This window comes from Acartia tonsa, chromosome 10, assembly GCF_053477335.1.
Source record: "Acartia tonsa isolate MP-2025a chromosome 10, ASM5347733v1, whole genome shotgun sequence".
NCBI lineage: Eukaryota > Metazoa > Arthropoda > Copepoda > Calanoida > Acartiidae > Acartia > Acartia tonsa.
The window spans coordinates 37,691,990-37,717,620 of NC_137269.1; the positions used below are offsets into that span (position 1 = coordinate 37,691,990).

At 32.7% G+C, this 25,631-nt stretch overlaps 2 protein-coding genes across 2 annotated transcripts in view; both read right to left on the minus strand.

The window, feature by feature from the left end:
- LOC145330586 (uncharacterized) overlaps positions 1-25,631 on the minus strand; it is a 377,605-nt gene that overhangs the window by 157,095 nt on the left and 194,879 nt on the right. The gene's annotated exons all lie outside the window — the stretch shown is intronic.
- LOC145330797 (uncharacterized) overlaps positions 22,106-25,631 on the minus strand; it is an 80,979-nt gene continuing 77,453 nt past the window's right edge. The window contains exons 8-10 of the mRNA XM_080175463.1: positions 24,773-24,847; positions 22,764-22,871; positions 22,106-22,183 (exon numbers count right to left, since the gene is read on the minus strand). Of these exons, the coding sequence (XP_080031589.1) occupies positions 22,106-22,183; positions 22,764-22,871; positions 24,773-24,847 (261 nt within the window). The remainder of the gene's footprint in view (positions 22,184-22,763; positions 22,872-24,772; positions 24,848-25,631) is intronic.

Sequence of the window (25,631 nt, forward strand, 5' to 3'; positions counted from 1 at the left end):
GATCTAGGTAACCGCAGAACCAAAATGATTCTCCTTTACAAAGTAGATTCTCAGAGGTCCTTGGAAGGTTTATAACTTTTTTTGGGGGGGGAAAGGAAATCACCACCATTCCAAGAAAAATTCCCCCTAGAAAAAATAACCTTAATTTTTTTTGCTAAAAAATAAAATTATAATTGGGGGTTGATCGACCCCCTCCCAAACTTCAAGTGCACCTAGAGGCTTCACAGAAAAATTAAAGTTCTACCACTTGTATATCTATGACTTTAATTGTTTTTAAAGTAAGCTGAAATTTCAATTATAAGAAACAAAATAGTTTTACAAAACCATTATAGCTTCTAAATTATGTTATTATTATGTAACCAGAATTTCTTTTTAAATTGTTTAAAGGAGATAAAAATTTCAACAATGACCATTTTTAGAATTTTACACTGATTTTTTAAAGTTTTACAACAAGTGCAACCAAATTTTTTTTTGCAATTTTTTTGCATAGATACATACATATGTTGTTGCTAATTAGGGAATAAAAATATGAAATATGCATTTTACAACTTGATACATAATTAAATTTTGTCGGTAAGTCTGTACATTTGAGTCATTTTTTCTGTACTAAATGGAGAAATATTGAAAACTATTTGCAGTATGTGGCTTCAAAACCGATTAATATCCGCTGGATTATGACCGGTTCTTAGCCGTTCTAAATAATCATGTATAGCAACATGTATTACGGACAAATTTCAACGAATATTAAAATAAAAATCATAAGCCTGGGCCTTCGGCCCTTTGCGGTCAACAAAACTGGTTTTAATCTTTAACCGCGGAAAGCTGTCTATAATCCGATGCAAAAAAACTATTTTGAATTTAATCGTTTGCTCTTATTTTATATTTATTGAATGTATTTTCTAGGGGAAAGGTTCTAAAAGATCATTAAGTTAATTTTCTACGCACCTTGAGTAGTAATTTTATATCATGATACTGAGTTGGCTTTTACACCAGGAATCTAAAGGGATAAGACAATTGCCGATAAATTGATGTACCTATCCAATTATTATACACAAAATTATCCTTTATGTAGACACTTAAATTAATGAACCAGTCCAACAAATCAAATAAAAGTCCCCAAAGGTTAGTAAGCTAAATAAGAATACATTATTATAAATCTTTGGGGACTAGTGTAAAAACAGCCCAATGTCCCATCCCTCCCTGCCTCTACAGGCATTTGGGGCATGAAAAAGGATAAAAAGTGACTTTTGGCTAAAATGACTTGTACTACATGACACATGTCAGGAAATATTTGAAAATTGGGGGCAAAATAGGTTTCTTTTTGTACAATATAATATTTTTTAAAACCTTATAATTTAAAATTACGCCATAACCATCCAGGGCTCTCTAGCCCTGTAACATTACCTAACCCTACCATAACATAAATATAGAAAATAAGATAAAATAATGGATTTTTACAAATACCTTTATTCGTGGGCCTAATGGTTAAAATTAGGGCTTAAGGTGACTTTATAAGCTAGGGCTCTTTAAAACCCCCAAAGTTGGTAAGCTAACGAATAAGAAAACGTTATTATAAAACTTTAGGGACTAGTGTAATAAACAGCCCAATATCCCCTCCCTCCATGATAAGAACCATTACACAATAAAGGAAGGGTCTGCAAACTTAACAGCAAATAAGCCTGTTTATATATTAACATAAGCTTTATTCCATATCATGATATTTTATTTTTACCCCTTTCAAAGTTGATTTATAATTTGTTTCATTTATATTCTAATAGTTTATTATTATGCGTTTGAGAGTAAAATTCTAAGATAATTTCTATAAGAAAAAGGCATCGTACAATACAAATGACCAATAATAGGCCAATACACTTTATGATTAATTTTTTTATATGCACAATAAAAACTTCTGTGGAAATGTATGAACATCCCATTGGAATGTTTATTGGCATTTTTCTTAATATCATTTTAATATGTTTTACTATATTTTGTACATTGATACAATTTTAAACAATATATTTTCAAGATAAAATAAGGTAGCTTTTAATAGTGCCTATAATGAAATGACGTAATACAATACAAATGACCAACGATAGGCCAATAAGCATTCTAAAATACCAATGGCAGGCCAGTATACATATTAATTGACCAATTGTAGACCAGTATGAAATCTTCTAAAATAAGACATTCATGTAAAAAGTACACATATAAATATGAAAAAAGTACATTTTTTGGTATTGATGTAAAAAGTAGAAAATGAAGCCTACCTCTTGCTCCGAGCTTGAAAGTCCAAGGTATTTTCTCTGAATCAAATCATCCAGGTTACTGAAAAAAGATAGAATTAAGAAAGCGTAACAACAAGTAAGTTTGTTTTTAACATGATCATTTTTTTTGGCTTTTTCAAATATTAATATGTACATGATGTAATTATCTCATTCCCTTGATTTTGGAATAGGCATTACTAGGACGATTAGGTTTGATATAAGGAGCGACGCATCTTCTATTCTCAATAATCAAGCCGTGAAATGTAAGTATGTCCATATTAAGCACCCTGTATTTTGAATTGATTTATTGTGTTAAGACTTCGCTTTTGTGGATGTTGTCATCCTTGTTTTCATTATTTTGTACAGTTTTTGCCCTCAAAAGTACTAGAATCTTCTAGTAATGCTATTCTCATAATGATATTGTAACACCAAAGTATAATAGGGTTTTACATGCATGTAGATGCCTTCGCAGCGCTCGGCAGCCGCGCATCAGCTGTTTGTAAGCCTCAGGGAAATCAACAATTGAAAATATTAAAAATCAACTGGAAGTATAATTCTGATCCAATTATACCATTCCATCTTATCAACAACAAAAAGTTCAAAGCCACTGAACTGGTTTTAGGGGTATAGTTCCTTTCGTGGCAACGCCCCTTACGGGTCGAGTCGTCGTATTTTCAAAATGGCTTTTGATAGGTTAGGTTAGGTTATATTGGGTTAGGTGATTGTCCCGCAGGGTTAGGCAATTGGCTCCGCAGGGTTAGAGCCCCCTAGCAGGGGCTAGAAATAGGAGAAAAGTGAAAATACGAAGAAACGCCCCTTATGGAGCGTTGCCACGATAGAGACTATACCCGGTATTAGTTTAAGGCTTACTCGCTGCTGACGCGCGGCTGCCGAGTCTTAATTTTTAGTAAACAAAAGAAAATGCTCGCAAAAAAAGAAAACGGTGGCAAATTTTTACACCAACATAAAAGTCAAAGACCATTCAAAATTTACAATGTTGAAATTAGCAGTTCTTTTTTTACTTCAACAGTTCCTCATTGATTTTTAAACAAGTTTTAAAGGAATTTTTTTTCTAATAATTATAATTGAATTTTTAGAATTAAGTTTAGTAAAATAAAATTTTCTTGGAATTTAATATTATTTTTAAAAATCTATATTTCTTAGATTTCTTAGGTAAGTGCAAATTTGATTTTATTGCTTTTTCTGCTAAAATATTTTATATAAAAAAATAAATGATTTTTAAAGCGAAGCTTTTTTAACCATTAGTCACGTGTATAATCAAAAGACTGACATACCAACTAAAATCACTCAAGAGAAGTTGCGCATATTACAAAAAGCTTTTCTGTAAAAATTTGAGCATTTTTTGCCTATTTGAAGAATAATTATTTGGAGCAAATTTGAATATTTTACAGCCCCCCCTCCACCCCCCTTTCTAGGCCAAGATTTCCAGAGATTGAGGGGACAATGGGCTGTTTATTACACTAGTCCCCAAAGTTTTATAATAACGTTTTTTTTCTCGTTAGCTTACCAATATTGGAGACTTTTATTGAATTTTAATTGGTTGCTTTGTTAAATTGAGTGTTCAAACGTTTTAACCACTAATCTTACGCTACAGATAGAGTAATATTGTGTATCATCATTGGGAATGTACAATTTATTGGCCATTGTCTTATCCCTTTAGATCCCTGCAAGCTTTCACTAAGCTTAAGTGCAAAAAACTAGAAAATTATCCCGCGTCTGTATTTCTAGCAGCATAGCTGCTCTTTCACTAGCTTTCATTGTTTCTTTGATTCCTTTGATAAAAGAATTAGATGCCAGAGACCAATACGGTTTTCCTTTGCAGTTAAAGTTCTTATAGGTCCAGGGGAAAGTGTTTCTATCAATAGTGCCTCAACCCATCCAAGAGAAACAGTTCCCAATTTTGCTCAATTGCTTCCACGGCCTTTGATGCTTTTTATTCCTGTTTCATTGTTTGATTATTTGTTAAGATAGGAGAACAAGTTCTGAGACCTTTTTATCTCATATTCAATATGCAAAAAAAAGGCTTAGATACAATACATATTAAAGAACCTTAGGATTAAGACATGTTTCAGTCAGGAAGGAGGGGGGGGGGGGGCATGTGCTGTTTATTATACTAGTCCCCAAAGTTTTATAATTATGTTTTCTTGCTCGCTGACTCAACAAATTATTGGAGACTAATATTGAATTTTGATTGATTGGTGTCCAAACGTTTTAACCCCTAATTGTAACCTACATTATGGGTAAGTCTGTGTATCATCATTGGGGATGTACATAAATTTATCGGCCATTGTCTTATCTCTTTAGATGCCTGGGAATGATTAGTTATTTATCCCACGTCCTCTTGCTACATATATAAGCTAATGATATCAATAAGAGAAAGGTATTGGGCATCCTAGTAAACCTGGTCTTTTTTATTGGTGCTGTTAAATATTAAATTTAATACTGATATGAGTAATAGGATGTTTTTCTAACCGATATGGTTCTCCTTTACAATAAAGCTATGTCAAGAGAATGTATAAAACTATAAATAGAAGGTTACCTTTAACCTCCCAAGAGAAATCGTCTCAAGAAACTCCTTTTTTATTTTAAAACTAAAGTTAAAAGTTGAGTATCTACTACTCCCTCCCATTCCTAAAAGGCCTCTAGGGGCGTAGACGGAATGATTGTTAAAAAAAGTTAGTACTTTTTATTAGGGGACATTGGGTAATTTATGCTTGTCTCCAAAGTTTTATGAGAACAGTTTCTTATTCGTTGGCTTAACAACATTGGGAACTTTAATTGAATTTTGATTGATTGGTTCATTAATTTTAGTGTAAATACGTTTTAATTTAACCACTAATAGTAATCTACAGTAGGGTCTATTTTGTGTATAATCAATTGGGATGTACATCAATTTATCGGTCTTTGTCTTATCCCTTTAGATCCCTGGCCCTACTATTACTGTAGATAGAAACTGACATCCTTAATTAATAAATCCACCCCCGGGCATTTAATAGGGTAGCCCTACCTTCCCACAACCAAAATTAAATAAAACTAGCGGCTACGCCCCTAGAGGCCTCTAGTGGCATTTAAATGTTTTATTTTTATTTTAAATATCTAATTTGAGAAATAATTTGTCTTTGTTATCAGCTGTTAAATTCATGTCTCTACGCAGCGCGACTACGCTAGCGACACTATGCGGCGGAAATATTTAAATTTTTAAAATTTTATTGTGATTTTTCTTGGGAGGGTGGTGGTACCCTTCCCCTAAAATAGTTATAAACCTTCCCGGGACCTATGAGAAGCTACCCTGTTAAGGAGAACCCGATCGGTTCAGCGGTTATCGAGTTCCTTCGCTACAAACAAACAGACAGACAGACAAACAAACAGACAGACATCGTTCTACTTTGTATTATAGATTACAAAAACAAGGATGACAACATCCATAGAAGCGAAGCTATGCAACGGAAGAACAAAAAAACATTAACTCTTGTAGAGTGTCAGAATTTAAACAGCAGATAATAAAAAATTTGCCAAAATTTTACCTAAATTCATGCATATCTGTATAAATATAGGATAGTGCTTAAGGACATACTTACATTCCTAAACTTCATTAAAGAGATGCTTCACATAAATAATTTGTTGTCCTAGGAATGAATATTCCAAAAATCAGATACATAGGATGATTATATCAGATAAAGTATGTTGATACGCTTTCTAAATCATACCTAAATCATAAAAAGCATTATGCCAAGTTCGAAATCCTCTGAATCTTACTAAACCTAACCTAACTTTAAGATGAATCAAATATATGTAAAATTGGGGATCTTTAGAAAATTTATGCTCCAATGGTAACTTTAAGAAACTGCTAATATACAGATTGTAGATTTAAGCATTAATGTAGGAACATCGATTTTATTAATTGTTGCCAGGGATCGGAAGCCTCACGTAAGCCGCGTGTAAGCCTCAGTGAAATCGTGATTTTATCACTATAAAATTCAGCTGGATGTATAAAACGGCTCTTTAGCAGACAATCCTTCTTTCTGAAATTTTTTTTTCTGCTCACAAGCAGGTTTAAAACTGAGGCTTATGCGCGGCTTACGTGAGGCTTCCGATCCCTGATTGTTGCTTTTAATACTCTGAAACACTTAAGGTTAATTTGTTACACTCAGGGATCTAAAGGGATAAGACAATGGCCGATAGGTTAATGTAAATCCCAATGATGATACACAGAATTACCCTTTTTGTAGCGTAAGATTGGTGGCTGAAAGGTTTTAACACTCAATAGACCAACCAATCAAAATTCTTTTAAGTCCCCAAAGTTGTTAAGCCATCGAATAAGAAAACGTTATTATAAAACTTTGGGGACTAGTTTGATAAACAGCCCATTGTCCCCTCCCTCCCTGGGTTTAACTATTTGTCATATTTGATACAAAATAATTAATTATAAACAAGAAAAATAACGTTGTAAATTGTATATTATATTAAAACTTATATAATAAACTAATAAAAATAAAAAATATATATTATTCAATCGAATCTTCGCGAATTTGATTGGTTGCTTCATTAAGTTGAGTGTCCAAACGTTTTAACCACTAATTGTAATCTACAGATGGGATAATTCTGTGTATCATTATTAGAGATGAACATCAATTTATCGGCCATTGTCTTATCTCTTTGGATCCCTGATTACTTAGTTTAGTTTAGCTTCGCTTTTATTTGATGAAACTGTCCTTGTTTATAATTCCCAGCGGCAATTTTCGAGAGAGACTTTGATATTGCTTTCATTTTCTCTCCAATCACAGCGGCATCACAAATTAGGCCATAAAAGTTTATTGGGTATGTTGAGACGTGCAAAAGGGGGGTGCCTTGGGGTAGATACACCCCCTCCTACCCTACTCTTTACCCCCTTGGACGATGGTCTTCAATCCCATAACACAGCCAAGTGAGGTGACAAGATAAAAAAGTCATACCCCCCTCAATTTTGATATAAAAATTTATTTATAAAACCTATTGAAATATTTTTTTCTATTTTGAAAAATTTAAACATATTTAATGGTAAATTTCTATTTTCTAATTTTCTTAAAATGCTGATTCTTTACATAAAATATTGAAAAAACCATCTAAATCAATATTGTTTTTTTTCAACAAACATATAAAGGAATTCCTAAAACGTTGACGTATATGAAAATATTAAAACTAAATATAAATATTAACTAAAGAAAATCTTTTAATAAATAAAGGATTTTATTTTTTTATTCGTGGAAAAGTATTCGTAATATGTGGCTATACAGGATTTTTAGGTAAGGCAGTTTCGAAGCCATTCTGGAATTTTTTTTTATAAACTAAAATTCAAGATATCAATTTCAATTTTGAAAAAGTAAGAGAAAGACCATGTATAAAGATGCCACGCTTACAAAAATAAACTGGATTAAATTTATTATTATAGTTAAACACTTTATCCCATAAAAAGTTTATAATTCTGTAAAAATGGCTCATTTTTATACAGATAATGAAAAATAAAATACAATCTACGTTCTTTTATGACTCGAAAAGTACTTTGGGCGTTACTTGTCAGGTGTTGTTTTGGAATACTTATTTTTTGGAAGCTCTTTATAGTGCCTATGAAAAGATGACGTTGTACAATACAAATGACCAATAATGGGCAAAAACACACACTAAATTACCAATAGCAGGCCAGTATACATTTTAATTGACCATTGGTAGGCCAGTATGACGTCTTTTTTAAAGGCACTATAAAAAGCTTAATTTTTTAAATTAATACAATGTATAGTATCTATTTGAATTATTTCTAAGGAGAATTTTATCGGTTTAAATGTTCGCGTGATATTAATGGAAAAACAACAATGCAAGAGGTTAATAAACTCATATACATCCCCAATGATGATTGACAATTTTACCCCTCCTGTAAGTGCCCTAAGCTTTTAGCCAACGAATAACGTTGTTATAAAACTTTGGGTACCAGTGTAATTTACCAATGTTACCTACCTCAAGGTATATTAAATCATGCCTTTCAAGAAAGTACTTATATATCACTGTCTTCTCTCCCCAAAATCCTTATACTAAAGTAACAGGATGTATGTGTGTTTGTACCGAAGGATATCGCTAACCGCTGAACCGATCGGGTTCTCCTTAACAGGGTAGCTTCTCATAGGTCCCGGGAAGGTTTATAACTATTTTCTTGGGGGTGGGACACCCCCAACCCCAAAAAAAATGAAAAATACCCCCCCCAAAAAAAAAATTTCCACCCCCCAAAATATTTGTTTTTACTTTTTCTTTTAAACTCTAAAATAAGAAATTGGGTTATCAAATTCGACTCCCCCCTTCTCAAGTGCCCCTAGAGGCTTCTAGGGGGAGTAGTCGCTAGTATTAGATATATTGCCAAAAGTCCCCTGCCCCAATTAAATTGAATGAAACTGCAGGGGGATCACGATTTACCTAAATTTTAAAATTTTTGCTCTGATACACGTATTAAATTGATAGGGCATCTTATAAAAGAAAATTGCAGAAAAAGAAAAAAAAATTCTAATAATGAAACTACTCTAACTTGATTCATTATGCTAAGAGAGAGGGGACAATGAGCTGTTTTTTACACTTGTCCCCAAAGTTTTTAAAAAGCGTTTTTTTAATTCGTTAGCCTAACAACTTTGGGGACTTTTGTTGAATCTGATTGGTTGGATCATTAAGTAAAGTGTCCAAACGTGTCAACCATTAATTGTAATCCAAAAAAAAGGGATAATTTTATGTATCGTCATTGGGGATGTACAACAATTTATCGGTCGTTTTTTATCCCTTATTAAAATCGTTTTATTTTAAAATTAATTTGCGGATTTTTAAAATAATACCCTATCCCGCGATTTTCTTGCTAATGATGGGTTTATTGTTATTGTTACTTAAATCCCCCCCGAATTTTAATCATGTCGTAAAACAGTTTTCTAATTTTTAGCAGCGAAGCTACTTTAGTGGTCTTTTCATCTGTATGGCCTACCGTTAATAAAAAAATAACTATGACAAGCCCTGGTACTTGTAAGAAAACAAAATTGACGCCAACGCACAACAGTAAGAGAAAAAAATGCTCGTTTCCCCTAGGTTAGGGTTTTTTGGGTTCAAATTGCCCAGCAGTTTTTGGGCACCGCAGCTATAAACCCAGAAGGGGTTTGCCATCCGCATTTTCTTATTAGCTACGCCACTAAATAACCCAGAAAACCTTGTTTTCAAGCGAATACCCATTTTATTTTGCTAATGAAAAAGTTATGATTCAAATTAACATACATAGCTTAACTGAGGTCAAACCATTTGCAAATCTTATGAATTCCTGCGCGGTTATAAAAATGATTTCTTGAACCCCATCCCCTTATTAAATTTTTTTTGGGGGGGGGTAAGAAGTAATTTTTATCTTATTCCTAACCCCTGCAGGCAGGCCTTAGCCCCACCAGGCCTATACATGCGGGACTACAAAATAAAACCTAACCTATCCTAAAGTAATAATCAAACAAATGCTACAAAATTGCTACAAATAAAAAAACCTTGCATTGTTTGAAAGTACATTTAAATTTTGTGAAAATAATCATAAGTGTATCAAATACATAAAAAAATGCATTTTATATAAAGCTAAATTTTGAAAATTGATTCTTTATAAAAATCATGTTTCTTAAAAAATTCATTATTATTAAAAGCAGTAAATAATTATTTGAAAACGTTTTATGATAATAGAGCATGATATTTTATTTCAAAATGGTGTGAAAATTTACAGTTGTCCTTTTATAAAAGTAAAATGATGTCCATTTTTCTTATTATCAACCGAACTGATATAGATCTCTTACAAGTTCTGGGAAAGTTATTTTTGCGAAGGGAACCCCCCCCCCTTCTCCCCTCCCGCGAAGTGTCCCTTAGTAAAAAATCACCAACCTTCAACACCTTCTTTAAAATCCCAGAGATGCCCCCACGGAGCGTAGCTACAAGTTTTATAAAAAGGCGAAAACAAAACGTCTTCAAACATTTGTTTTACTACCGCTTAAGATATTGTACCTTGTTGTAATAGGAACCAGTATTCCAAAAATCAGATTAAGAGAAAATTATAAAATATAAATCTTTTTTGTCAAAAAGCATGTTTTAAATGGATATACGGATTTTCTGGTAACGTTTATAGAGTTGCTACGCTTCTTAAATCTTACCTAATTGTTATAGGAATAATTATGTAAAGTTTAAAATCGATAGGACATTTTCAACAAGTCTATACTAATGAAAAGAGCTAACCGTTTAATAAAGAAATTCAAAGTTTGTGAACCAATTTATAATGAATCCATCATCATTTCTGTTTGTGGTAGAGTGGTAGGCATGGTAATGGTTTGCAGACAATAGAGTTAATTTTAGAGTATCTATATTTGTGGTAGAGTGGTAGAGATGGTAATGGTTTGCAGACAATAGAGTTAATTTTAGAGTATTTATGTTTGTGGTAGAGGGGTAGGCATGGTAATGGTTTGCAGACAATGGAGTTAATTGTAGAGTATCTATGTTTGTGGTAGAGTGGTAGGGATGGTAATGGTTTAAAGACAATATAGTTAATTTTAGAGTATCTATATTTGTGGTAGAGTGGTAGAGATGGTAATGGTTTGCAGACAACAGAGTTAATTGTAGAGTATCTATGTTTGTGGTAGAGTGGTAGGGAAGGTAATAGTTTGCAGACAATAGAGTTAATTTTAGAGTATCTATGTTTGTGGTAGTGTGTTAGGGAGGGTAATAGTTTGCAGATAATAGAGTTAATTTTAGAGTATCTATGTTTGTGGTAGAGTGGTAGAGATGGTAATGGTTTGCAGACAATAGAGTTAATTGTAGAGTATCTATGTTTGTGGTAGAGTGGTAGGGAAGGTAATAGTTTGCAGACAATAGAGTTAATTTTAGAGTATCTATGTTTGTGGTAGAGTGGTAGGGAAGGTAATGGTTTGCAGACAATAGAGTTAATTCTATAATATCTTTGTTTGTGGTAGAGTGGCATAGTAATGGTTTGCAGACAATAGACTTAATTTTAAAGTATCTATGTTTGTGTTAGAGTGGTATGCATGGTAATGGTTTGCAGACAATAGAGTTAATTTTAGAGTATCTATATTTGTGGTAGAGTGGTTGAGATGGTAATGGTTTGCAGACAATAGAGTTAATTTTAGAGTATCTATATTTGTGGTAGAGGGGTAGAGATGGTAATGGTTTGCAGACAATAGTGTTAATTTTAGAGTATCTATGTTTGTGGTAGAGTGGTAGGCATGGTAATGGTTTGCAGACAATAGAGTTAATGTTAGAGTATCTATGTATGTAATAGAGTGGTAGGGACAGTAATGGTATGCAGACAATAGAGTTAATTGTAGAGTATCTATGTTTGTGTTAGAGTGGTAGAGATGGTAATGGTTTGCAGACAATAGAGTTAATTTTAGAGTATCTATGTTTGTGGTAGAGTGGTAGGCATGGTAATGGTATGCAGACAATAGAGTTATTTTAGAGTATCTATGTTTGTGGTAGAGTGGTAGGCATGATATTGGTTTGCAGACAATAGAGTTAATTTTAGAGTTGATTGGTTGGTTCATTATATTGAATGTTAAAACATTTCAACCTCTAATTGTAATCTACAAAAGGGGTAATCACCATTGGGTATCACCATTGAGAATGAACATCAATGTATCGACCATTGTCTTATCCCTTTAGATCCTTGAAATAAATATTATTTATTTATTTTTTTTTATTGTTTTTTAAAGTATACTCTATAGTTTACTCTGTTAGCGGATAGCCTAGGGTCATAATATACGTCCAACAACAGACGGCATTATTCATTCGTGACCCAGGGAGGGAGGGGACAATGGGCTGTTTATTAAACTGGCCCCCAAAGTTTTATAGTCACTTTTTCTTATTTGTTGGATTGTCAATTTTTGGGACTTTGATTGTTTGGTTGGTTCATTAAGTTGAATATTTAAGTGTTTCAACCACTAATTGTAATCTCCAGAAGGGGTAATTTTGTATATCATCATTTGGAATGTACAACAATTTATCGACCTTTGTCTTATCCCTTTAGATCTCTGTTCGTGACCACTAACAATTTTGAACGGGGTTTGTACACCATTAAAATCTCCGAAACGGTTAATTTAATTCAATTTTTTTTTATTTATTAGCACATTCTATTATAAAAAGTAGTAAAATTTTTGTCTGAAGCTTAAGACTTTAATAACCACTAAACCGATTGAGTTCTCCATTTTAGGGAAGCTTCACATAGTTCCCGGGATGGTTTTAGACTATTTTTAGGTTTAAGTCATGGGATGGTTTCAGGCTATTTGTTTAAATATTAGAATTCAGAGCCTGTAGATTACATAAAGTTACTTAATTTCAAATGATCTTATTTTGTATAAAATTTGTTGTCCAAAAAGTGAAAATATCATTTGGCGATCATTTATAGGTGTCGATCCTTTTGTAGTTAAAGAAAAGATACAGGGATCTAAAAGGATAAGACAATGGCCGATAAATTGATGTAAATCCCCAATGATGATATACAAAATTGCCACTTCTGTAGATACAATTAGTGGTTGAAATGTTTGGACACATTACTTAATTAGCTGACCAATGAAATATTAATTAAAGTATCCAAAGTTGTTAAGGCAACAAATAAGAAAACGTTATTTTAAAACTTTAGGGACTAGCGTAATAAACAGCACAATGTCTCCTTCCCACCTGGGATAGATTATTTTCTTGGAAAATCAATAATTTTATAGCGAAGATTCTCTTGCATTCTCAAATAAAGAAAGGAACTCGCTAACCGCTGAACCGATATGGTTCTCCTTTACAGGGTAGCTTCTCATAGGTCCTGGGAAGGTTTATAACTATTTTTTGGGAGGGTACCACCACTCTCCGAAGAGAAATCGCCCCTAGAAAAATCACTCTCCTCCTAAATTTTCTTTTGAAAACTTAAATTAAAAATTAAAGGGTCTCCGTGACTCGGGGCAGATAGTTGTCTAGATTCTACATTATTTTTTCAACAACATTAATAACTATTATTTTTGTCAACATTTGAGATTCTATCTTTTGTGTTTAGACATTTAACATTAAAATTAACTACTATACCGATATGGTAAATTTAAACAGAAAAATACTAAAAAAATACTTAAGACCCGCGACCGTGGCTTAACACGTAGCGCATCCGCTAATCGTCGGGGAGGTGATGATAGGTTCGAATATTGGCCCGTCAACGCGTCATTACCAAAGACGTTAAAAATGGTTGCTATAGCTAAAGTAAGGGAAAATGCCTTGGCTCAAAACAGGCGCAACTCACATTACCATGCACATTTAGGACTTCTCAGACAAAGGTCGTGCAATCAAAGAGTTTGCTGTTATTTTATTTTAATTTTTTATTTTATTTTTATAGTATTCTTCTGTATTAGCATTTATAACATCTAATTTTATTATCTCACCCACTGTGAGCAAATCAATCTTTTCTTTATGCAAAATTTAATAAAATTAAATCAAATTTAATTATTTTTTCATTTTAAAGTTAATAACTGAATAAGCCAGAAAAACAAATATTATAAGTTAAAGTTTTTTTGTAAGCGAAGCTTTTCTATAATTAGTACCTTATTCCTATTAAGTTTTGACACTCTACAAGTTTTCATGTTTGTTTGTTATACTTTCTGATTTCAGAGCTACTCTTTTATGGATGTTGTCATCCTTGTTTTTTTTATATCTATAGGCTATATTTTACTCAAATATGTAAAAAGCACAAAGAGTATTATTACATTTAAAAACACTCAGACAAAAATCATATACAACAAAAAATTCCACAATGATTACTATTTTCATATTTTGTACTTGAAATTAGGGATCTATAGGGGGATAAGACAAACGTTTGGGCACTCGACTTGGTGAACCAATCAAAATAAAAAAGTGTCCAAAGTTGGTAACTAAATGAGTAAGTAAACGTTGTTATAAAACTTTGGGGACTAATGCAATAAACTGCCCAATGTCCCCATCCAAAATTGCAATTTTTTATCAACATTTTGTGCTAGTACCCAAAGTATTATATATCATCCAAAATTAAAAAGGTTGCACTGTTTCTGTTACCTAAAGTTCAAGACAATCAAAGTCCCCAAAGTCTTAAAAATTAGCCATTTGTTGTCGCATGAGGAAAAATGGCATTCGCATATCAACAACAAAATGCCGAGATTTATTTTCATTCTCTGTCACAAAAATGTCGTCTTTCTCACATCACATATAAGGAAAAGTGTCAGAGGTTTTTTTTGCAGCGAAGGAGAAAAGAAAATAGCCTAAAACCTGTCTTGACAGTTGTCCCATCCCTTTATTCGTGGGTCACGCCTGAGGTGTGAAGGTTACAGTAACCAGACCCAATTTATTGGCTCCAGCCAGGTTCAAAGGTTGAAACAAAAAATGGCGAAAATTGATTCCAAAAATTTGGACATGCAAAAAGAAAGCTGGGAACATATTCTAGAAATTTAATATAATTTTGTTGGAGTTTTTAAAGTGCTTATAAAAAATGACATCATACTGGCCTACCATTGGTCAATTAAAATGTATACGGGCCTGTGTATTGGCCTATCATTGGTCCTTTGTATTGTATGACGTTAACTTTTTTTTTAAAAAAGAGCTTTAATTTAATAGACTCTTAATTTTGTTGTTAAAATTGAAGAACAATTAATCAATTTTTATATTTTTTTCATAAATAGATAGTTCCCCGTCAAAGTAATGTGTGAAAAAATCTGCCTTTGGTAAATGTAGTAATAAGGATTTAAAATAGGACTTGATCCCAAATATTTTCTAGAATTAGGGTCCTAAAATCAATATGCACAGTTATTCGTGAATTGGAACAGAAACCTATATCCACAAATTTTAAACATCCTTACATTTAAGTAACAGGATTTCTCTCAGTGTGTACTGAAGGATCTATTAACCGATATAATTGTACTTTATAGGAAAGCTTCTCATAGGTCCTGGGAAGGTTTATAAAGAGTTTGGGAGAGGGTAACACCAACCTCCTAAGAGAAATAGCCCCTAGAAAAAATCCCCCACAACCCCAATCTTGTTTTACTTTTTCTTCTCAAAACTGAAATTGAAAGTGAATCCCCCTCCCCTAGAGGCCTCTAGGGGCGTAGCCTCTAGTATTATAATGAAAGAGGAAAAGTTACTGTGTTAAATTAGAAAAATACACAAATATTACATGTTTAGGGGACATAGAGAGAGGGGACAATTAGCTGTTTATTACACTAGTCCCCAAAGTTTTAAAATAACATTTTCTTGTTCGTTGGCTTAACAACTTTGGACACTTGAGTGTTCAATCGTTTCAACCACTAACTGTTATCTACAGAAGGGGCAATTTTGTGCATCATCATTGGTGATGTACATCAATTTATTGGCAATTATCTTATCCCTTTAGATCCCATATAAATGTCCATATTCGTGATTCACTAACAAAACCGACAAAATGTTTTAAGCATGAATCTATCTATAAATTACAAGAATTTTAGGTGTTGAGGGCTTTTTTATACCAGGAATAAATCAAGAATGGAAATATTTTGATTGGCATAGCTAGCTGTTATTTGGAATAAATATGTTTTTTGTCCAATGATTTTTTTACATATCGTTTTTATTATTTAATAAACAGCTTAAAGTGCCTATAAAAATGACGTCATACAATACAAATAAAGAATGACAGGCAGTATACATTTTAATTGACCAATGGTAGGTCAGTATGACGTTATTTTTATAAGCTGCTTTAAAGTTAGGGCAATGTGTTATCTATCTATTTAAATATTCTGTAGATTAGAATTAATGATTGAAACGTTTAGACACTAACCCAACCAATCAAAATTCAGTAAAAGTCCCTAAAGTTGTTAAGCCAACGAATAAGAAAATATATTATAAAACTTTGTGGACTTTGTGTTCTAAACAGCCCATTGTCCCCTCCCTCCCTGTTTAATAGGAGTAAATTTAATATTTTTGAGAGAGATGAAAAATTATTTAATGGTTATGGTTTTATTTTTTTACTGCTTTAAAAATTGTAAAAAAAATGGATGTAGAATATACATGGATATTATAACAGGGGAAAAATTGGCGCCAATTTAGGTTGCAATTTCCAATAGCAGTTATTGTCCGGGCCTTTATCCAGTAGGAAGGAAGGGGAGGGGTTGGGGAAGATCGTTATTTATTAGCCCGCTACAGAGTTCACTTTATCAGAGAACATAAAAATCTGGTGTAAGATCCAAGAAATAATAAATCTATTGTAAGAAAATTGTGATAATTTGACATTTATGGTCAATTTTAAAGTATTTTGTTTGTATTTTTTTTAAAATTTAAATAACCACATGTATTTATGTATAGTATGTTTCATTTTAAACTATTTCAGGGTTTTGCATTTGCAGTAATTTAGAAAAAAGATACTTAAAGCTAAACATTTCACTAAATATACCCAGCTAGAAATGTATTTTTTTGATCAATCTAAAAGCAAAAATCTTGAGTAAATGCAAAATAACTATAAAAGTATTACAAATTGGTCTGTCTACATCAGTGCACTTGCATATTATTAGACGGTATAATTTTCTTCTTTTGTAGCCAATAGCTAATTCAAGTGTCTTTTTAATTGCTTTTTAGGAAGATAATTAAAAAGCTGTGTTTCCATTGAACACTTTTAACCTTGTTCAACATTGTCTGGCATATGCTACCAGGAAGGGAGGGGACATTGGGCTGTTTATTACACTAGTCCCCAAAGTTTTATAATAACGTTTATTGCTCTACAACTTTGGGGACTTTTTATTTATGAATTTTGATTGGTTAATTCAGTGGCAAAAGCTTCAACCACTAATTGTAATCTACAGAAGGGGTACTTTTTGGGATGTACAACAATTTATCGGCCATTGTCTTATCCCTTTAGATCCCTGTCATGCTACAGTGCCATGAAGCCATCATGACAGTTTTCTTTGCAACCTTTTAAGGTCCAGACATGTGCACCAGGATAAGACAATGGCCGAAAATTGGATGCACACCTCCAATGATGACACACAAAATTAACCCTTCTGTAGAATTCAATTAGTGGTTGAAACATTTAGAGCCTCAACTTAATGAACCAACCAATCAAAATTCATAAAACGAATAAGAAATGAGGTTAATATAAAACTTTGGGGACTAGTGTAATAAAAAGCCCAATGTCCCCTCCCTCCCTGTATGTGCACAATATAAGATGTAATTAGAAAATGTAATTAGATACCAGCATCATTTTTAACAACTACTTATGCGTCCATGGAAGCGGAGCTTTAGAAATATAGGAAATTTATTTTTCAGTATGGCTTATTGATTTTAAACAGATGCTCAGGCATACTGAAAAATTTTGTATAGCATCATATTACAGACAATTTTCTCCTCGTGGCTAACAAAACTGGTTAAGATCTTTCAATTACTTTTTTCCTTTTAAAATCCGCGGAAAGCTGTTTATAATACGATGCGACAAGTAACTTTTAAAGCCTCATGACGATGCAAATATTTAGAAAATTTTACTATTTTATTGCAATGATAAAAATTAAATCAATGCTTATAATGTACATTGTATTGGAACTGGACGATAAAATAGTATTTTTTAAAAAATCTTTGAAAAATATTTTATCCATTATGACTTCAAAACCGATTAATATCCGCTGGATTAGAACCGGTCCTTAGAAACCGTGTATCGCATCGTGTTGTAGACAATTTTCTACTAATAGTAAAATGAAAAATCATAATTGGGCCCCATTGGGCTAACAAAACAGGAATTAATCATAGAATTTATCATTTTACTATTCGCGGAAAGTTATTTATAAAACGATGCGATAAACAATTATTCTCTTACACCTTATAAAATCATAAGATTTTTATTTTAAAAAAGGCAAACTTTTTTCTCAATCATAGACTTATCCCTATAACTTAGAACAATAGACAATTGACTTTTATTGAGATGATTTTCTTTTTTTTGATGTTCATTTGCACTTTTTAGATATCATAACAAGGATGAAAATTGCTTTGATTAAAGCCATAAAAAGATATGCTTTGACAGCAGTCGGTATGAGCTCAATGGTAGATGAATTGTTGAACATCCCCAATGATCATAAACAAAATAACCCCTTCTGTAGATTACAATTTGTACTTGTAATGTTTGGACACTCGACCTTATGAACCAAAACATCTAAATTAAATAAAAGTCTCCAAAGTTGTTAAGCCAACGAATAAAAAAACGTTATTATACATCTTTAGGGACTAGTAAAATAAACAGCCCATTGTCCCCTCTCTCTCTAAATAAACTTGATTATTATTCTTTGCGGACGAGCCTCGGTTTTAAAATTAGAAAATTAAGTCTTAAGTATTCTTTAAATTTTTTCATACAGTTAGAAAATTTTGGCTATGATGCTAATTCAAGAATCTCTTTCGTCTGCCTATAAAAAGGAGATGAATTAAAAAAAACCTTTTAATAATAATAATAATAATAATGTTTATTTGGTGCTGCCAGGTACCCCCTAGCTTAGGAGATAGTACATACCCTAAATTGCTGCTATCTATCGACAATTTAGAGTTTACATTATGATGTTTAGACTCATACAAAAATAAAATAATATATACTAAGAGTTTAATTATTAACTAAATATAAATTGGTGGAAAAGGAAAATTTTCAGGATATGCACCAGGAGCTACAGGAGAACTATCTTGACCAAAATGGGGATAGTGTATTTGATTCCTGAAGCACCTTTTTAAGGAAGACGAAAAGAAAAAAAAAGAATATAAAACAAATTAAATGTGAAAGGGAAAATTGAAACTTTAATTTAGTTAAATTGATTTGTGAGGATGGATGACGTCATATTAGAATAAAGGACTATTCGGATAATGGAAAGAAAACGAAGTAGCGGATTTCATTTTGTCGCAATAGCGTTTTAAATTTGAGGCTGCCGAGCTCTGTGGAATGTAAATCAAAAGATAGATATGTTAGAAAGCGTTAACAGATAGCGATGGAAAGATATTTTTGTTAAAATAATTTTAAAATGTTAAAATTTTTGTAATGAAACATAATACTAGTTGCTTTACTCATAGCCTCTAGGGGGGGGGGGGGGGTTGAAAATAGCCTAAACCCACCCCAAGACATTTTAAAAAAAAATACAGAGTAAATTTATTCCTAGGCTAGGGGGTTATATTAGTTATTTCTTTCATCGTATTAAAATACGCCTTTCCGCAGATATAGAATGTACAATTATAAGATTAAAACCAGTTTTTTTAGCCCCGAGATGCCGAAGGCACGGACTAAAAAAACTGGTTTTAATCTTATGATTGTACATTTTTATATTTGTAGAAAGCTGGATATAATACGATGCTAGACATAGTTTTTTTCGTATGGATGAGAACCGGTTCCTAACCACCGGATTCGAATGAATACGAGAAATTTAATTTTATCGACCTATCCCTCAACATCCCTGATATGATTTGTTTTTATATAAAAAGGGGAAAGCTAGGTTATTTTTCTTGGTTGACTAATCCACTGGGTATATCAGAGCAATTTTATATTACAAAAAAATTAATCATTTTCTATTATCTCTTTTTTAAAAATAATACTTTTTTAATAACTAGCGGCTACGTCCCTAGAAGCCTCTAGGGGCACTGGTAGGAGGGGGAAAAGTCGACCTCATCCAATTATAAATTTTAGTTTCAAAAGAGTTAAAAAAAATTTAGGGGGGAAGGGGGGCGAAGACACCCTCTCCAAAAATATTTAAAACCTTCACAGGACCTATAAGAAGCTTCACTGTAAAGCGGTTTAGCGGTTAGCGAGATCCTTTGGGACAGACAAAAACGCTTACTACTTTATAAAATAGGATGATAACGTACAGCACTTGCGTAGCTTTTCAAAGTAAAATTCATGTATAAAGTTTAATACAGTAAATTTTTATGTTTTTTTTTCTAGACAAATCTATCTGGTAATCTATCTTCCCATCGCATCAACCTTGTTCAAACCTTTCTATTGGGTCATTTGAAAATCAACCAAAGGTGTCGCTTATATTAACACAGCCAAGTAGCAGAAAATAATTTAGAAGCAGACGATAGAGGTCTTTGAAAAAGGAAGGGAGGTAGTTTTCTGTGCATACATCTATACTATAGATTTTTTACCTCTTATATTGTTAATTTGCTCCCGATTACCCCGATTTTTTTTGCCGTAATAATTTTACTATCTTCCATATTTTGTACGCTTGAATTCATCTAGATGTACATTGAACACAAAAATCGACCAACTTTTTGCAACATCAGTGTAAAACTTTCTTATTTTCTATTGCAATCAAGGGAAAAGATAAATTGGTGTACATCCCCTTTGATGATACACAAAATTACCCCGTATGTAGATACATTTAGTGGTTGAAACATTTGGACACTAGAGTTCATGAATTAACTAATTAAAAGTCCCAAAGTTTTTTGGCCAACGAATAAGAAACCGTTATTAAAAACTTTGAGGACTATTGCAAATGCTGTAATCAACTTTATACCCCCCAGCCCCCCTCCCCCCCTCACTGATTGCAATCTATAATTGCATTATGAAGTAATAAAACGTGGTAAAAAATATAAATTTATGATATAAGTAAATTAAAAGTTTTTGATTGAGTTATTAATTTATATTTTATGCTAAAAGGGCCTAAAAATGTATATGCTGTCGATTTATATTGGCATTTTTGTTTTCCTTTCAGCAGTTATTTTCAGAGATTAAGAGAGAGGGCTGTTTATTACACTAATCCTCAAAGTTTTACAATAACGTTTTTTTATTCGTAAGTTTAACATTTTTGGGGACTATAGTGCCTTTTGATTCATTGGCTCATTAAGGTCAAGTGTTTCAACCACTAATCATAATCTAGAGAAGAGGTAATTTTGTTTATCATCCTTGGGGATCTACATCAATTTATTGGCCATTGTCTTATCCCTTTAGATCCCTGAGTTATTTTGCATATTGGTAATAGTGAAACTGTGCAAAAATGAAAAGCATCTAATGCAGTGTTGAGATCTTAAAGAGAGATATATAAGATTTAAAAGGGTATTTTAGGAAATAGGATCCTGTAATTTTTTTTGCAGTCTTGTTTCCTAAAATTACAAGGCATTAAAATTTGCAATTGTGTGCAATTTAATGCAATTTCCACCGGGGGACCAGATATGTTAAATTTCTTTTAAAAAATGGATTGCCTGTTGAGAATAGTTATTTCTCGCATCGTATTATAAACAGCTATCCGCGGATATAGAATGTACAATTTTAAGATTAAAACCAGTTTTTTAGCCCCGAGGTGCCCAAGGCACGGGCTAAAAAACTGGTTTTAATCTTATGATTGTACATTATTATATTCGTAAAGGCTGGATATAATACGATGCTAGACATAGTTTTTTCGTATGGATGAGAACCGGTTCCTATCCACCGGATTCGAATGAATACGAGAAACAAGTTTAAACATCCAGCTGAATTTTAAAGTTTTAATATGACAATTTCACTGAGTCTTACACGCGACTGCCGAGCCCTTGTTATACATAACTAAAAAAGAGGTCCTACGACAAACGCAGGAGTCCCAAACGTCGGAGTGGACAAACGTCGGAGTGGACACTTAACCTAACCTAACCTATTTTAGACCATCTTATAGGTTTTCTAAATGCCTAACCCCTGCGGGGGTTTATTTGTTCATTCATATCTTAATCAACCTAATCTGTATAGAAATATTACATAAAATTGATATTTTAACACTCCTGCGTTTGTCCACTCCGACGTTTGGGACTCCTGCGTTTGTACTGGAACCAAAAAAAGATACTTACTCATTTTTCAATGAATCATCCGCCAAAGAAGGTTTAACTTGCAGGCTAAGCGTTACCAAGTTATTATCTCCATTCTGAAATTGTTTATTTATTTAATCCGTAGTTTATGTGTGCCTACGACAATAAAAAAATTTCGTATGTTTTATAATATTCTCAAGCCTACAATGCGATCATGTTTAAAAAACGAAGCTTTTCTATAATTAGGGTCGGTCCGATTGTCCGTCCATCCGTACGTCCGGAACGGTTAGCTCTTTTAGAAGAATTAGAAAGCGCAGCAACTCTATAATCGTTCCAGAAAGTCCGTACGCCCATTCAAATTATGTTGCCTTTTTTAACAACATTTTTTAAAGTGATATAATTATCCTATGTATCTGATCACAGTAATGATTCCTATTACAACAAGGTACAATGTTATAATCGAATCATCTCTATAATCAAGTCCTAAAAATGTAAGTTAAACAATATCCTGTAATTAAGCACTATTACAACAAATTTTCATACAATTTTGTTCAGACTTTTGTATTCTGCCTTTTCCTTCTGACACTCTACAAGTGCTAATGCTCGTTTGTCCTACAGTTTCAGAGCTTCGCTTTTACGGATGTTGTCATCCTTGTTTGGTCTTTCTTTACAATCTACAGAATTAGAAATCGTTACCTGGTCGTTTAACGGGCGGATTGTAACGGTTTGTGGCGTTGTTGTTAATGTGGTGGTTGTGTAGTCCCCGGTATTACCGATTGAGATTATTTCGCGAACCGTTAATTCCTAAAAAAATAGTTCAAATAAAGGAAGGGGGAGCGACATTTTGCTTATACAATACACAAGTCCCCAAAGTTTTTTATTTACGTTTTCTTATTCGTTGGCTCACTAACTTTGGGGATTTTTATTAATTTGATTGGTTGGTTCATTATGTTGATTGTCCAAATATTTCAACCACTAATTGTAACCTACAGATGGGGTAATTTTATTGTATTACCATTTGGGGATGTACATCAATTTTTCAGCCATTGTCTTATCCGTCCTGACCCCCCTCCTCCTTATGTATGTATATCCCTTAAAGGTGGTTCTAACCTTGCGGGGCCCAAACCGAAGGGTTACTATCTTTTTAGGGCTTTTCTAACCCTTATTTAACCACCTAACCTAACATAGTATAAGCATAAATAATATGTTTTGTCAAAAAATCGTTTGTTGTCATTTAAAACGCCTTTTTTTCATTAAATCAATTTGTTTATTTTCTATAAAATCTATAAGATGCTCAAAAGAACCCATTATTTTTCCTAATTGAATACAAAACAGGCCAAAAAAAGGCCGCCAATAAATCAAAATTAACAATCTTATCTCGGATCAAATCTTGTAGAAATTTATGTTAATTAGTTAATAGTTAGTTATTTAGTTGTAAGCTAATTAAAATAAATTAGGGCCTTAAAATAATGATTGCTTGTAGAGGAGCTACTCTATAATTTTTATACTGCAACATGTCTTTCCGTGCGTCCAAGCGCACGCACATGCGCAGTCAGTAAAAAGAAAAATTATAATTTAAAAGTGCTGAAAGTTATTTTTTTAAAACCAGGGATCTAAAGGGATAAGACAATGGTTGATAAATTAATTTTGGGGACTTCAATGAATTAAACAAACGTTTCAATCCCTAATTTTCTACAGAAAGGGTAATTTTGTGTATTATCATTGGGGATCTACATCAATTCATCCGCCATTGTCTTATCCAATTTAGATCCCATCCTGTAGGCCTAATTATTGAGTTAATGATTGTTCTTATAGACACCCAACTTCATTTAAATTCAGCAGAAGCCAATAATTACCTGAGATCTTAGGGGATAAGACTATGGCCGATAAATTGATATTCATCCCCAATGATGATACATAAAATAACCCCTTCTTTAGATCACAATTACTGGACACTCAACTTAATGAACTAACCAATCAAAATTCAAAAAGGGCCCCAAAGTGTTAAGCAAACGAGTAAGAATATATACGTTATTACAAAACTTTGGGGACTAGTGTAGTAAACAGACCAATTTTTACTTACTGAAAACAATCCCCTAAATTCGTTGAGATTAAGTTTAATTAAAATGATTTATTGATGTTCAACATATTGTTTAATAATGAAATTAAATTATATAAATATTCCAATATTTCTTAAACAGTTAGGACCCAAAGTTTTAAAACCAACCATTTAATCTTACCTTTTGACTTTGGGTACTTTTTGTGAATTTTAATTGGTTGATTCCAAAATTGCATACGTTTCAACCAATAATTTAAATCTACAATAGGGGTACTTTTTCATCAATTTATCATCCATTGGCTTATCCCTTTAGATCCCTGATATTAATAGATTTCCAAAAGAATAGTTAAAACTCTAAAACTCTTCGTGCCAGAAAGAAGGAGACAATGGGCTGTCTATTACACTAGTCCCCAAAGTTTTACAATAACGTTTTCTTATTCATTGGCTTAACAACTTTGGGGACTTTTAATTGGTTGGTTAATAAAGGTGAGTGTCCAAACATTTTAACCACTAATTGCAATTTACATAAGGGGTATTTTTGTGTATCAACATTGGGGATGTACATCAATCTATCCATCATTGTCTTATCCCTGAATACGTGCAGCCGTTTTAGGTAGTGCAGTGTCAATAAATGCCAAAATATCACCTTTTGTTTAGCCTGTGTCAGAACTCTGTTGAACTGTGCCAGATCTTCTAAACTCAAGGTGCGGATTGTTGAAACCTTAAATTTAAAAAAAAATCAAATAACAGGATGTTTGTCTGTTTGTCTGTACCGGTTAACCGCTGAACCGATCAGGTTCTCCTTTACAGGGTAGCTTCTCATAGGTCCCGTGAAGGTTTATAATAATTATGGAGGAGGATACCTCATACCACCACCCTTCAAAGAGAAATCGTCCCAAGAAAAAAATTACACCCCCACAAAATTTTTTACTTCAAAAAAGTCTAAAATAAAAAAATTAGGTTATGGAATTCCACTTCCCCCTCCTCTAGTGCCCCTAGAGGCCTCTAGGAAGCGTAGCCGCAAGTTATTAATATATGAGCACTATATATAGAGCTTAAGATTAAAATATTTTCCATTATCCTATCCTGTACTAAAATAGTATAGAAATATTTAGGGTAATAAAAGTAGGAAATTGCAAGGAAACCGATACATGTATTGTGCTTAACCAATGCATGCACAAATATCCGGAGCCACGCGTCAGCCGCCTATATGCCTTAAGAAAATCAATATTTGCAAGATTTACAAAGTGTCTCAAAAATCAGCCATGTAACGTCATAAAAATGAGGGATGAGGGGAGAAGAGGGAAAGAAAACCTCTAAAAAGAGATGAATAATCCCTCATTTTCATGACATCATACGGCTGATTTTTTGAGACACTTTGTAAAGCCACAATATTTGCAGTTTAAAAAAAGCTGAAAATCTAAACCTGATCCAAACAAGACAATTCATTTTATCAAAAAGTTGATCACAGAATCTAAACGGGTTTAAATTTGCGGCTTCGTCAC